General features: G+C 40.8%; 1 protein-coding gene across 4 annotated transcripts in view; it reads right to left on the bottom strand.

Moving 5' to 3' along the window:
- pald1.L (phosphatase domain containing paladin 1 L homeolog) overlaps nt 1–15,758 on the bottom strand; it is a 180,495-nt gene that overhangs the window by 114,520 nt on the left and 50,217 nt on the right. For all 4 annotated transcript variants that reach the window (XM_041568827.1, XM_041568824.1, XM_041568825.1 and 1 more), the window contains exon 2: nt 1,982–2,188. In XM_041568827.1, coding sequence (XP_041424761.1) covers nt 1,982–2,188 — 207 coding nt within the window. The remainder of the gene's footprint in view (nt 1–1,981; nt 2,189–15,758) is intronic.

Below are 15,758 nucleotides of genomic sequence, written 5' to 3'. Positions count from 1 at the left end.
ACTCTGCTTCTCCTCTCACTGGATTTTCCTCCTGATCAAAATTGGCTGGAAGGCCACAACCCAGGATCACACTGACTACTGGGACCTTGTGCACTTTCCCTCCAGGGAATAACAGGAACCAACTTTCAGCAAAACTGCAGTGTCTTCCTCTGCAGATTAGTGACAGTTTCTCTTTCTGACTAATCACTAATCCTGGCTGCAACACAACTGCCCCAGTCACTAAGTCTTCCAGCACAGCACAGTCCTCCTTGATGGTTAATTCCCCCTCCCCTTCCGGTTCCTGGGTTGGGCTCCTATTGGCTGTCTCCATGCACTTCCTGGAGCAAGGGCTTGTTGGAAATGTAGTTCTTAACCCCAAGCAATAGTTCTGCCTCCAGAAATATCAAATGTTTGCAGTCTCTGTTTTATCACATCAGGGAGCAATTTAGTAATCCATTGTCCATTAATACTAATTATAGTCCCGCATTATAATGTTCAAACAGTCTGTAGGGTGCTACACATGCAAATAAATAAGGTTTCTTGTATAGGATAATGTGTGGTAAGCAATGTAAACATTTAGAAAGACATACACCCTATTAAGGTAATACTTTTGTCACATGTTTTGGGATTTGGCTGGTTGTGACGACAGGAGAATTACTTATGTCAATCTACATTTTTTGCTTGTGACCGACCTCAGTGATCAGCTCACCTGTAGCCAAACTATATATAAAAAAAACATGTTCCCATCAGTAATAAAGACACTTGAAACTGATCAGTTAACATTTAGTAGCACATGGATCATCATTCCCATCATCATTTATAGGCTGCAACAGGTAAAAGAAAAATACACTGAAATATAGTAAAATATACTGCAGAGGACACCCATAGTTTATACTGAATGATGATGACCAGTGTAGCTTTCCACTTACATATGGTCCCATGTACAGCAACACAGGGTGCATGATCAAAAAGCTGCCCATGTCTCTGACCAAATAAATGTATGCCTTGTCTGCAATTTAACATAATTGAAATAAAAGTTAATTTGGCCAGATCAGTAGCACACCCATTGTATTTTAGTACATTTCTATTTAGCCATGGAGTGCTCCCAAAACCTTTCCTTTTTGCATTTTGTATTGCAGTAGATCTATTCTGTTCGGAAGTTTAGCAGCTATGCTGCAGGCCAGGCGTCCATGTGGTTGTGGCACCCCCACCACCATCCCTTTAAATGGTGGAACAATGCCTTTGGAAATGGGTGTTGGTCTGGGCAGTTTCTCTCTCTTAAAAGCCGCAAGCGGGGGAGGATTAATCTCATGGAACCAATGCTGGGGTCTAGGTTATCTCTCCCCTTTGAAAGCTAATGGAGGGGGAGGACTAAGCCCTATGATTGAAACCAATGCCCAGGTCGGGAGACCTTTATTTCAGGTAATGCTCTTATGCCGGGAGGCTTTAGCATTTGATATTATGACCAGAGGTAAATAGTTAGGGACCGCCATATGGGTTTTACCTTGACGTGGTATGGTGGCTTATCAATCTTATGATCATAATTTTGTAACTTAAAAAAACCCTGTCTTTGTAAATACATGCATCTGCATAGATTACTTATGTGACAGTGGACCAGGGAATGTGCATTGATCAATTTCTCTCTATCAATTTTAGCTTTCCACTTCCATATGGTCCCATGTACAGCAACACAGGGTGCATGATCAAAAAGCTGCCCATGTCTCTGACCAAATGAATGTATGCCTTGTCTGCAATTTAACATAATTGAAATAAAAGTTAATTTGGCCAGATCAGTAGCACACCCATTGTATTTAAGTACATTTTTATTTAGCCATGGAGTGCTCCCACAACTTTTCCTTTTTGCTTTACGTAAAAGTATCATTGGAAAGGTTCAGCTCAAAGTCTGCAACAAAAACCTCTGTTCCCACAGTGCTGTTGTCATGTTAAAAATCCAATATCTGCATGTTTCCATCAATGGCATATTACAACATCAAATACTCACGTGATTACTACAGGTGCCACCTTATTGGTGATAATAGACTTTGCCTTGCTGTGGATGCTGACATTCTGAAACGACTGTGTGCTCAGGGAATTTCGATCTTCAACGATTGAGCTCCCGCTGCCATTACCCTGAACATTTTCACTAGAGGGCACTGTTGAGGGTGCCTGCTGAGCTGCACTGGCAGTTGTACCCATACTCCACAAGCGCCTTCATCAAGAAACGACACATGCAATAACAAAACCAGAGAAACATAGATTGATTGATTGATTTACCACGAACAGCTGTATGTACAGTATGACAGATAACTACACATCATTAGAAACATCACTTTTACCACACCAGAAAGTATAAATTTGCCTAAACCTCAGGCATTATTCACATAACTCACAGCAAAGAGGCTAAAAATAAAATGACGATTGCACAAGTAATGTGAAGGCCAGTGTATGTTTGCAGGATGAAGGTATTTCAGTTAAATTGAGGATATGATGTGAGATGGCAATGCCTGGCAGGAAGCATCAGATCTAAATTTCAGTTTCACATGCTGTAGTACAGATAGTGCTTCCTCTGTAGTGTATAGGCTTGCACTCTGCTTTGAAGTCTATTCAGAGTGATAAACAGGCTTCAGGTAAGAGTGCAAGGCTATATGCTACAGAAGATGCACTACAGCGAGTTAAAGTCTATTTCATGCTCAACTCTCATTACTTACTCGATTGTTAAGGGCTAAACTCAATGGGAGATTTTGAAGGATGGTGCTGGATCAATAAAACGCATCCTACAAGTCAGATGCAGTCACATGGGTCAACATATAATGGAATACAATCAGGGGCGATCCGTGGGCTGCTGCCGCCTGAGGTAGCAACCCCTACGCTGGCCCCCTCTCCTGCTCCGCTCTTAAAAGTTTAGAGTCGGAGCGGATCAAAAGAGGCTGTATCGCTAGCGCAGTGAGCGCGTACTGCGATTTCTGCACTAGCAGAGCCAAATTTCCGGTTTAAAAAACAGAAATTTGTTAGGGGAGGCGGCTTTTTGCCGCCCCTTGTAACTGGCTGTTCACTACCGCTTGAGGCAGGAATGGCCCTGAATACAATTGCTGTAGGACCTTGCACACCCTCCCTGTAGGCAGTACAAAGATGCCTGGTGCACACAGGTGGAGGCTCAGCCACCTCCCAACAGTAGTCCAATGCAAAAAATCTAATGGCACACAGGCCTGCTGAAACACTTCCAAGTGTTTATTGCAGAGTGCAGTGCAACGTTTCTGGGCAGACCCCTTTGTCAAGGGTCCGCCTGAAACATTGCACTGCACTCCGCAATAAACACCTGAAGTATTTCAGCAGACCTGTGTGCCAGTGTAAACTACACTGAAAATTTTCCATTGAACAAGACATGACTGACAGATGAGAACCCTGCATGCTGCATCTTCATCTAACAAGAAAAATCTTATGGTGCCTGACCAACTTTTTCCCCCTATTGAAATACACTGACTGTCGGATGTAGATGCATGAACAAACTACATCATCCATTTTATCTGATTCAACCATTCTAGCTATAGGGGGATCAGATTTTGTTGAAATCTTGTGTTTTTGCATGCAATGACAAGGCGAAATCTGACTCACAAAATCTGATCAAAATCTCCTGTGGAGTTTTACACTAAGGTTTGCTGACAAAATGAGACACTGCTCAAAGAAGATTAACAAAGTTTTTATCTGAGAAAAAATCTGTTTAGGCAGAATTTGCATTTATGAACTCAATATTCTAGGAGAGCTTCTTACTTCATATATACAGGGAAGTATGCCCCTTTTTGTAAAATATAAAGATACAGTATTAGAATTTGCGAAAGAATTTCCTGATTTTATGATGTAATAAGGCTACAGGAAATAATATGGGTTTCTTTAGATCATAACATATAGTGCTATGAGCATAGGGATATCCTGTACATTATATCTTCCAGAGACCAGGCTTTATGTATGCTGAACTCACATACTAATATATATTTGCTGCAACCACATAACTTACAAATGAAGGGCATATAAGAGAACATCCATAGAATACCTGTGTGTTGCACAGAATTACACTGATAGGTGTTGGGCAAGGTTTATTAATAAGTGCAGGAACTGGACCTATCACTTGCATTAGATTATAGTAAAGGTGGCCACACACAGGAAGATCCGCTCGTTTGGCGATATCTCTCTCCCCGATATGCCCCCATTGAGATGGGCGATATCAGGCTGATCCAATCATGGGCCCTAGGGCCCAACAATCGGATCAGAATGGAGGCCATACAGGAGGTTGTATCGCGAGATCGCATCAACGAACAGTTGAGGCCACAATCCAACGGGACTTTTCGATCAACATCTGTCCGACTTTCGGACAGATATCGATTGGGGACGCCCATAGGATGGCCCCACACATGGCCCAATTAGCTGCCGACTCAGCTGCCGACCCATGTATGGGGGCCTTAAGGCTGCAATTTGTGGAAAAATGTGCCTTTGCGGATAACAAAAAGTGTCATGAAAAATTGTGGAATGTATGCTAAGCTTTACTCAGGGCCACTATCAGGGCCATTAGCACCAACAAGATCCCCCAGTGGATGCAAATTATTAGCCCATTAGTCACCTGGGCAACAACAGGCCCTGCCAACAAGTAGAATGGGGCCCCAATGAAAAGAAATTGCCCAGAAGTTGGCCTAGTTTGGACCATGTAATAAACTGCATTCAGATTGCAATCACGCCAATAATTTATGGTAACCAGACACCAAAGTTGAATAAGCACAGGTTTTCAGCTATCACAGCACACAATGTGATGTGTATTATTTTATCAGAGATGTAGCTCAGTCCATGAGGTTTTCCTGTTCGGTGATAAACATCCTCTGTAAGAAGTGATTAGTCACTAAAGACAACAGATGTCAGATTGGACACTACTTGAAAAAGAGCGAGACACGAAAGGATATAAAAATTTACACATTCCCTAAACAGAGTAAACGTATGTTGACTACAATACTGCAGAAAAATAAATTAAATAATAAACTCATGTAAAAAAATGCACTAGACGCTAACTGTAGTAGATTTCTTATTTATTATAGGAAGCCACAGTTAAAGAAAATTATTAGATTACAATAAAACAAATATGCATTGTGAAAGCAAATACGCACATACCTCATATGAAATGACACCCATGTCCTATACAGCATACCAACATCCCAAGGCATAAGTATGAGATTTTTGCCTTTATTTGTGTAAATGCTATTTGTGGGTTGGTTGCTTTTGGGTTAATGGAGTGCAGAAAACTTCAGCCATGTTACCGTAAAACAAGGGGCGGTAATGTGACTAAAGGTTGCTGCCAAACAAAATACAATTCATTTTTCAAAAAATAAATAGCCTTTAAAATATATATATACATATATATATATATAAACTTATTAGTACATGTTGGTATTTCTTACTATTTCTCTGCATGCACCAGGTCAGAAATACCAACATGTCTGGATATGGACTAAGAGATCATATGGAATTCCTTTGATTCTACTAGTGTTGCCACCTTTCCCTGCGTCTGAGACCGGCAGGGGGGTGGGCCGTGACGTCAGTGGGTGGGGCCGTGAAATCAGTGGGAGTGACTATGATGTCAGGGGCGGGGCTATGATGCGGCGATCGGCTGGTCGCCATGTTAATCAAGGGAATCCTGCCCGGTTTTCCAAATAAGGAAAACCAGGCAGGAAGTTTTGACCCGGGCAGCCCTTCAAAATACAGGGCTGTCCGGGTCAAAACCGGACAGGTGGCAACCAGAGATTCTACACTCCAATAATTCAGCCCTAATTTATACTCGGCCTCTTTGACCCACATTATCTTGAACCTTATCTGCTTGTCTCTTGCAGATCCCCTCGTAAATGACTTTGACACCTTACACATAGATTGATATTCCTTTTTGTTGGTCATTTGACCTATGAGCTGAATGTTGTATATATACCAGAGAACACCACAGCTTCATTGTAATCAGCTTGAAAAAGGAACTAAAATGTTCAAAAGCTTGCTATGATTATATTAGTTAGCCAATAAAGGTATCACCTTTATACCACTTATGTTATTTTTTTATTTCAAAAGGGTTGCCCTGTAACAAAGGAAATACTCAGATACTATACTACCATAAAGAATGGTAGTACAACTATGCTTAACTCACCAACAGAACTACATTATTTATATACCCTTTGCACTGTTGCCAGCTGCGCTGAATTGTTACTTTCTGTCCTGGGACATTATCACTGGAAATGCCCAGAGCCTGTTAGTACTGAGCGAGCTTTAGATACCAACAGGCATTGCTTAAAATACAATAAAATGTAGTAATGGTGCATAGCTGATGGTTGGGAGGGGGGCAATTGCACCCTATAGAGTTTTCCATTGGCACTATATTTTCTTTTATATAAATCCTTATACAGATATGGGATCTGTTATCCAGAAATCTGTTATCCAGAAAGCTCTGGTAGGCTGTCTCCAATAGAATCCATTTTATCCAAGTAATCCAAATTTTTAAACATGATTTCCCTTTTCGCTGTAATGATAAAACAGTACCTTGTACTTGATCCAAACTAAGATATAATTAATCGTTATTGGAAGCAAAACCAGCTTATTGGGTTTATTTATTGTTTAAATTATTTTTTAGAAGGTATGAAGATCCACATTTCGGAAAGATCTGTTATTTGGAAAACCTCAGGTCATGATCATTCTGAATAACAGGTTCTATGCCTGTATGACCAACTAGCCCAAATGAAAAGTTTCCCTTCAAATACTGGCTACTAAATGATTTGAGCATGCCACTAGGCAAACAAGGTCTTCTATATTGTTATATAGTGAAAACATAAGAGAACATTAGTCAAGTCCTCATATTAATGACAGGCAGTGGTTATTTATTTCTCACTATGCTGTTCATTGATTATGCTGAATGTGTGTTACTTCCTGCTAAGTGCTATATAGAAAGGTGAATTGTGCTGGGCGACAGGTCTGTTTTTCTCTTTCTGGAGGAAGTTGCCATCTCTCTCATGAGCTTTTTTATCAGACTTCCTTTCAACTGACAATGATATTTATTCACAGCTGAACACCAGCAAGTGTTCAGCTGGATGTGACAGGGAAGTCAGCCAGGATGTGGCCTTTTTCCTTTGTATGGAGGTCAACATAATCACATTGACCAGGTGCTGGATGGTCCCAAAGAGCTAAGGAATGCTGCATGCATTTAAAACAACATAATAATTATCTTAAAATAGTTTAGACACAATATTCAACAAAAATGTGATTTTGGTTTTCTTTTGTTGATTTATTTTTTGTGCAGGGTGGTTGCTAAGGTCGCTAACCTAACAATCAAACAATGCAAACAAATCACTAACTGGAAAAAGAATAAAGCTCAAGGGCAGAGACACACAGTCAGAAAAGGGGAGATTAGTCGCTGGTGACAAATCTCCTCTTCTTCGGGGCTACTAATCTCTAAGAACTGCCTCCAGCCGGCTAGAATGTAAATCGCCGGCGGGATGGCAATCGGGACGCTTCCGAAGTCAATTGAAAATCTAAGAAGTTGCTGCACAAGGGAAACTTCGTCAACTTCGGAAAACGAAGCACTCCGATTGCCATCCCTCTGGCGATTTTCATTTTGGCCGGCGGGAAGGCAGTTCGGGGAGATTAGTCATCCCGAAGACGAGGAGATCCCCCCTTAATCTGACAGTGTGTCTCTGCCCTAAAGGAGAAGGAAAGTCACTATCACTATAGGGTGCAAAAAGTTAGGCTGGGCCTAACAGTAATGCCAAAAAAGTGTTTTCATGTAATGAAAATATCATTTACTGTTGCTCTTCACTGGTAAAACTGATCTGTTTGCTTCAGAAACACTACATAGTGCACACTATAGTTAATACAAATTGAAAAAAAGACTATATGGCACAGGTTAAATAGTGGATAACAGATAACATTATGTTCTATGGAGTTTATCTGCTATCTGCTGTGTAACCTGAGCCTTTTCTCCTTTGAATAGCTGCCCCCATGGCTACACAGCAGCTATTTACATAAACAAAAGTAATTTTTCTGAAGCAAACACAGCAGTTTTACGAGTGCAGGGCAACACTGCATTATATTTTTATTACTTTAAAACACTTATTTTTTGATGTTACCGTTTCTTTTAAGTTCAGCATGTGCACCCCTGCACAAAAAGAAGAAGAAGCAGGCAGAGGATTGCACTGTAAACGCTAGCATGTTGCAGTTTTTTTTTGCTAACAGGAGCACCAGCCTGGAGTATCAGGTAAATTACTACAATCACTGGGGGGTGCCTAACATTTGCCACCCTCCAGCGATTTCATATTTCCTTCTCCTTTAAACCAAAACAAAATAATTAAAATACAATAAAACCTGACCTCACAATCTCATTATGAATTTCTACGGTTATCGACTATAGATCACATGGGTTAAAAAAAAGTTTCAAAGAGCGGGTAATTTAAAATAATGACCAAATGCAAAGCCGCATAGATTCATTCTGTTTACAAGATGGCAAAAGGTAACTACACACAACTGCATGTACTTTGTACTTTCATGTAACTCTGTTAAGATATAATAAGATGCGTTTGTGGTTTGATATCTGTTAAAGCAACATGTCATGTATTTCTGTGGGAAACAAAAGTCTATCAGACTTTTAACGTGTCAGATTTAAATGCTACATGTTGAGCCTTCTCCCAAGAGTCATATTAATCTTAGGCTAATCTCTCATGTACTTAATAAATTCCAGTGTTTTATACTGTTATCAGACTTGTACTTGATCTGGACACATCTGGGAAAATATCTTGCGGGGTTCACTCCTAAACAAGAAAAATCAATTGTATTGTTTGAGCCTAATAACAAGATGGCACCTATAAAATTACATATCAACGCAGACATTGCGTATACCCAGACAAACCCTTTCACTTACAGGAGAATTGAAGTCTAAACGTTAAATTATGGCTAAAAATGCTGTATTTTATACAATTAACTTATTGTACCAACCTAAAATTTCAGCTTCTCAATAGAAGCAAAGATCCAAGACTTCTAATTTGTCATCGGGTCACCAACTTCGAAAGGGTTTGCAACACTCACATGCACAGTGGGCTCTGAGCAGCTGTTGAGAAGGGGTTGTTGCAAATTATCAAGCAGAAAATGAGGTTGGCCTGTCATTTAGGCTACAGGGCTGATTATTAAATTCTGATGCTAGTTGTACTGGTTTCTGTGCTGTCATGAAGTAATTATCCCTAAGCTCAGTAACAGCACAGAGCATGTGCAGTGAATCAGCAAAAAAGATGATGGGGAACTACTGGGGCATCTTTGGAGACACAAATCTTCCCTGCTAAAGGCCTGCGAGTGCTTTGGGCTGTTACAGAAGCCCAAAACATAATGCACAACATTTCTAGCCTACATCTTTAGTTAAGATTAGTTCTCCTTAAAAGTAGGTTAAATTTGAATTTCAGTTGCTGGGAGTCTCCTGGAGGAAAATGAATGACTCTGCCATTGTGAAAGAGATTTTTCTAGTATGTTTGGTTGACACATATTCCAATCAACAGTTTATACCTGTGCCCTGGAGTTGCCCTCACAAGTTATGTGAACCAGCAGACCTTAGTAAACACAACTGACAAGTCTTTTACATGACAGCCATCCTCCTGAGACTGTGAGAGAGAGAGACTAGTTCCCAGCAGAGGACACACCATAATAGGCAGCATTTATGTTATCTGAACAAAGCAAATGACTGCATGACTGAGACAGTGTGAAGTTTTGAAAGCAGCTGGCAGCACGTTGAGCTTCTTTTTTTGATTGAATTGCATGCTTTGTATCAACAAGCCCTCCTTAGATCTCTCTGCATTTGCAGCCCTAGTATTTTATGAGGCCTTCAATTCATTGCACTACACTGTGCTGAAGATAAACAAAAAGCAATGTAAACAGTTTGCATGCCAAAACAGGTTGACATAAAGCACCTTTTTGTGCACTGAAATAAAGTAAAAAGAAACCTTTCAATTAGATTTAACTTTCATCTATCCCCTTAAATAACCATACTCGGCCTGCTGTACATCACGAGCATCACTTTTCTCTATGACCACTAGAGGTGCTCTTGCTTTCATATTAATAGTGGAAACCTACTGCTTCCTCTGTTTCAAAAGGTAAAATTGCTTGTCAAGTTAACAGTGGTATAAGGTTTTAAGGCCCTCACACAAAGGCAATTTCACCATGTGTTCTTCTGCAGTGTGTTCTCCTGAGATGGATTTCTCCTGCATTCTACCAATGGAATGCAGGATAACACAAAGGGGGTTATTTATTAAGGTTCGAGCTGTTTTTTCCATGAAAATTCAAGTTTTCTAGTTTTTTTTTTTTTGGTTAAAAAAAACTAATAGCTCGAATTCGAATATACACCATCTACAACCTGTTGAGTTCATGTAGGAGTCAATGGCAGAGGTCTATTGAATCATTTGGAGATGTTAACTCGCAGAATCAAATTTTTTCCATTCGAGTTTTTTCATAAATAAGATACCATTCCAGTTGTGAGTTCATTCGATGTATAATAAACTCTTACATTAGACCTTTAATAAATAACCCCCAAAGTAAAGCCTGGTGAAAGGGTCCTTAAAATGTTAGACAGCTTTATTTAGTCTGTGCATAATTTAAAGTGAACTAAAGAGTAACAAAGAAGTAAGCTAGAAATGCTAAACATTAGGATTTGGGGTTCTGTACCAGGCTAAAGTGACCCCAGCTCTTTAGTGGAGATGATCTGCGACTCAGAAGATGACTTCAGTGTCTCCCCATCCTCTTCTCAGTTGATTTACAGAACACGTTCTGTGCTGCTGTCAGCTACTGTATATATAGAATATTAAACTGTTAGGATACAAGGCTAATTGATAAATAATTCAGATTATCAATCACCAGTGCATTATGTATGAAAATGTAATAATACGTCCTGTTGCATCAACTTCTAGGACATATGAACTTCATTTTCTGCTTGATAACAGTGAGCATGTGCACTGACACACTGTAGACAACATTGATGGTATAGATCATAATGGTATGCAACTGCTGAAACTGGGCTGGAGCAGCCTAGCGATATGCATCTTAGATCTCCTTTCACTAAACTTCATTTTGAAAGGAACATATTAGACCCTAATTACATTTTTACCATGTTAAGATGTCAGACAGAGTAGAAATGTATCTTCTAAAGGTTCCCATCAGTCCCCATATCAAGAATCTCTCTTTTTTTTGTGGCTCATCCACCCCATGATTCTGCTTTTGGGATATACAGTACCCTAGGTTGATTGGTGCAAGGCTGTCTTAATTGCACAGTGCTGTTATTGCTAAGCATAATCCCATTGTGGGAGGCACATGTACAAATGTGTATATTTTTTTCAAAGAAAAGAAAATACATCCTATACTGAAGTAGGCTCAGCATATGATTCAACTAAGGGGAACATAAAAAAAAAAAAAAAGTTAATAAGGGTTTTTATTTACTGCTGGTAGCAAATAGCATTTTTTTTTTTCTCCTTTCCCTCTTTCTTCTAATTAAGGGGGAGGGGTTAATCAGGTAAATTCTGAACAGGCTTTGAGTGCTCTGGTTGAAACCTTACACTTGTGAAGGCAAAGCGAGTGTGGGAGCTGCTTAGCGAGTGTTGCATGTGATCGAAGTGTTGCATGTGAATTAAGTGTTAAGCAGCGTTAAAAACCTTAAGGCGTTTAAAACTGAAAAGGTGTTGGTGAGGAAATACATTTGGGAGACTGTAAGTACCCAGTGTAAATATGAGTGGGTTTGCTGGTATTACTCAGTGTGTGTCTTGTCACATGTATGTGGTGTTGGAGCAGCAGTTCCATGCAGTATTTACATGTGAGAGATGTCGGTGGGTTTTCATCTTGGAATCTGAGCTGCAGACTCTAAGGGGTGAACTTGCAGCACTGAGAGCATCGGCAACGAGGGGGAGGAAAGGAGGCTCGCAGAGCAACCACTGGCAGGGGCTAGTGGAGTGGGGGGAGGAGAAGGGGCAGTGGAGGCTAATGAGGGAGGAAGGTTTGTGACAGTCAAGAGGGGAAGTAGGGGACAGAAGAGTAGGGGGGCTGGTCCACAGTTTGTCCAAAACAGCAAATTCGCCGTTTTGGCTGAAGATGCTGGGGAGGAAAACTCCGAACTGGCGTGTATGGAGCAGGCTGACTCTCGGAGCACCCCGGGAGGCAGTGGCTCTAATACGGGTGGTGGGGGGAGTGCAAGGAAGGAAAGGCAGGTTCTAGTTATAGGGGATTCAATTATTAGAAAGGTGGATAGGGTAATCTGTCGCAAGGCCCCTACATGCCGAACAGTCTGCTGCTTGCCTGGTGCTAGGGTTCGGCATGTGGTGGAACGAGTTGACAGATTATTGGGAGGGGCTGGGGAAGACCCAGCGGTCTTGGTACACATAGGTACCAATGACAAAGTTAGAGGAGGTGGTGAAGTCCTCAAAAATGATTTTAAAAAACTAGGTTCAAAGCTGAGGGCGAGGACTTCCAAGGTAATTTTCTCAGAGATATTACCTGAGCCACGAGCAACGCTAAGGAGACAGCGGGAGCGTAGGGAGATTAATGCGTGGCTAAAAGATTGGTGTAGGGAGGAGGGTTTTGGGTTTTTGGAGAACTGGGCTGATTTTTCAGTCGGCTACAGGCTCTTTGCTAGGGATGGGCTGCACCTCAATGATGATGGGGCAGCTGTTTTGGGAGAGAAGATGGCTAGAGGGTTGGAGGAGATTTTAAACTAGGTGTGGGGGGGGAGGGTTCAGTAAAAGATTCAGTGGTAGACAGGTTAGATGAGATAGTGGGCAAAGAAAGGGAAAATGGGGGAGGAGATTTGGCTAGGGATACTGTTAAGGATAGGGAGGACCACATGTCATATGTTCAATATGGTGCCAGTATTAAATGTATGTTTACAAATGCAAGAAGTCTGACTGGTAAAATGGGAGAGCTGGAGCTGCTGGTGATGGAAGGAAAATATGATGTGATTGGTGTGGCCGAAACATGGCTGAATGAGTCGCATGACTGGGCAGTAAATATCAGTGGCTATACTTTGTTTCGGAGGGACAGAGGCAATAGAAAAGGAGGAGGGGTATGTCTGTATGTTAGGCAGGATTTAAAAGCTCATATAAAGGAGGAGGTTATGTTAGAAAATGAGGGGCCAGAAGTCGTATGGGTGGAGTTCTTCACCAATTGTAAAGAATCCAGCAAATTAATTGTAGGAGTATGCTATAGACCCCCTAATGTAAGTGAGGAGGAAGAGACAAAGCTCCTAATGCAAATAGAAAAGGCTGCTAGTTTAGGTAAAGTAATGATAATGGGGGATTTTAATTACCCAGATATTGACTGGAGCAACGGTACTGCTAGATCAGTTAATGGGAAAAAGTTTATAAACTTATTGCACGACAATTTTTTAGCACAGGTTGTTGAGGAGCCTACCAGAAAAAATGCTATTCTTGATTTAGTGATCTCAAATGACCCAGAACTTATAGCAAATGTGCAAGTCATTGAACCCCTGGGTAATAGTGACCATAATGTTATATCTTTTAATGTCTGGTGCAAAAAACAAAAATATACTGGGGCAACAAAAACCATGAATTTTGCCAAAGCTAATTTTAGTGCCTTGAGGGCTGCCCTACAGAGCATTGATTGGGGCATTAGGTTTTCAGCTAAAAACACAGAACAGAAATGGTTGTCCTTTAAAATGATATTAAATCATTACTGTTCTCAATTTATTCCCTTAAGGACTAAACGTAGAAGCTCTAAGAATCATCCTGTGTGGCTTAATACAGAGGTAAAGATGTTAATGGGAAAGAAGAGAAAGGCATTTAAAAACTACAAATCTGTAGGGACAGAAGCTGCATTTAATGAATATAAACACTGTAATAAATGTTGTAAATCAGCAATCCGGAAGGCTAAGAAAAGAAATGAAGAGTTAATTGCGGTGGAGGTGAAAATTAACCCTAAAAAGTTTTTTAAATATATTAATAGTAAAAAGATGCAGGTTGAGAGTGTTGCTCCATTAAATAATGGTACCAGTATGGTTGTAACAGATACAGATAAGGCAAATGTGTTAAATCAGTTCTTTTCTTCAGTGTATACATTAGAGGAGTCTGGGTTCACAGGCTCACTTAATAACTGCATGAATGGTTCAGCTCAATCTAGTCAGTGGCTGACTCAGGATATGATTCAAAAAGCTTTAATACAAATTAATGTAAACAAGGCTCCAGGGCCTGATGGCATACACCCCCGGGTTCTAAGAGAGCTTAGTTCAGTTTTAGACCAGCCCTTATTTCTGATTTTCTCAGATTCACTGTCATCTGGTATGGTGCCTATGGATTGGAGAAAAGCTGATGTTATTCCAATATTTAAAAAGGGATTACGATCTCAGCCTGGCAATTATAGGCCAGTAAGCTTGACATCTGTGGTGGGCAAATTATTTGAAGGCTTGTTAAGGGATCACATACAAAATTTTGTCCTAATGAATGGCATTATGAGCAACAATCAGCATGGCTTTATGAAGGATAGGTCATGTCAGACGAATTTGATTGCATTTTATGATGTGGTAAGTAAGATTCTGGATAGTGGGGGGGCAGTAGATGTGATCTATTTGGATTTTGCCAAAGCGTTTGATACTGTGCCCCACAAACGACTGCTTTCTAAACTAAGGTCTGTTGGGCTTAATGAAGTCGTTTGCACATGGATAGGAAACTGGCTACAGGATCGGGTACAGAGGGTGGTTGTTAATGGGACATTCTCTACTTGGAGTAAGGTTCTTAGTGGGGTCCCCCAGGGCTCAGTATTGGGTCCACTTTTATTTAACTTGTTCATTAATGACTTAGGGGAGGGTGTTGTAAGTAATGTATCAGTGTTTGCAGATGACACAAAATTATCCAGCCCAATTAATTCCATCCAGGATGTGGCATCCTTGCAACAGGATCTTGACAAACTGGCAATCTGGGCAGCTAAGTGGCAAATGAGATTCAATGTTGATAAATGTAAAGTCATGCACCTGGGATGTAAAAATATCCAAGCCACTTATACCCTTAATGGGACTGCACTAGGCAAATCCATTATGGAAAAGGACCTTGGAGTCCTTGTAGATGATAAACTTGGCTGTAGCAAGCAATGCCAGTCAGCAGCATCAAGGGCAAATAAGGTCTTGAGCTGTATTAAAGGGGCATAGAGTCACGGGAGGAGGGGGTCATTCTTCCACTGTATAGAGCACTTGTAAGGCCCCATCTAGAATATGCCGTACAGTTTTGGTCTCCATCACTCAAACAGGACATTATTGTATTAGAGAGGGTACAGAGAAGGGCAACTAAGCTGGTAAAAGGTATTGAAAATCTTAGCTATGAGGAAAGACTGGCCAAATTGGGGATGTTCACGCTGGAGAAGAGGCGCTTAAGGGGTGATATGATGACTATGTATAAATATATAAGGGGATCATACAACAATCTCTCTAATGCTTTATTTACCAGTAGGTCTTTCCAGCTGACACGAGGTCACCCATTCCGATTAGAAGAAAAGAGGTTCCGCCTAAATATTCGGAAGGGGTTTTTTACAGTGAGAGCTGTGAAGATGTGGAATTCTCTCCCTGAATCAGTTGTACAGGCTGATACATTCGATAGCTTTAAGAAGGGGTTGGATGGCTTTTTAGCAAGTAAGGGAATACAGGGTTATGGGAAATAGCTCATAGTCCAAGTTGATCCAGGGACTAGTCCGATTGCCATTTTGGAGTCAGGAAGGAATTTTTCCCCCTCTAAGGCAAATTGGAGAGG

Source organism: Xenopus laevis, chromosome 7L (genome assembly GCF_017654675.1).
Source record: "Xenopus laevis strain J_2021 chromosome 7L, Xenopus_laevis_v10.1, whole genome shotgun sequence".
Taxonomy (NCBI): Eukaryota; Metazoa; Chordata; class Amphibia; order Anura; family Pipidae; genus Xenopus; species Xenopus laevis.
Note: the sequence above shows the minus strand (reverse complement) of the source record. Positions and strands in the feature narration are given on the sequence as shown.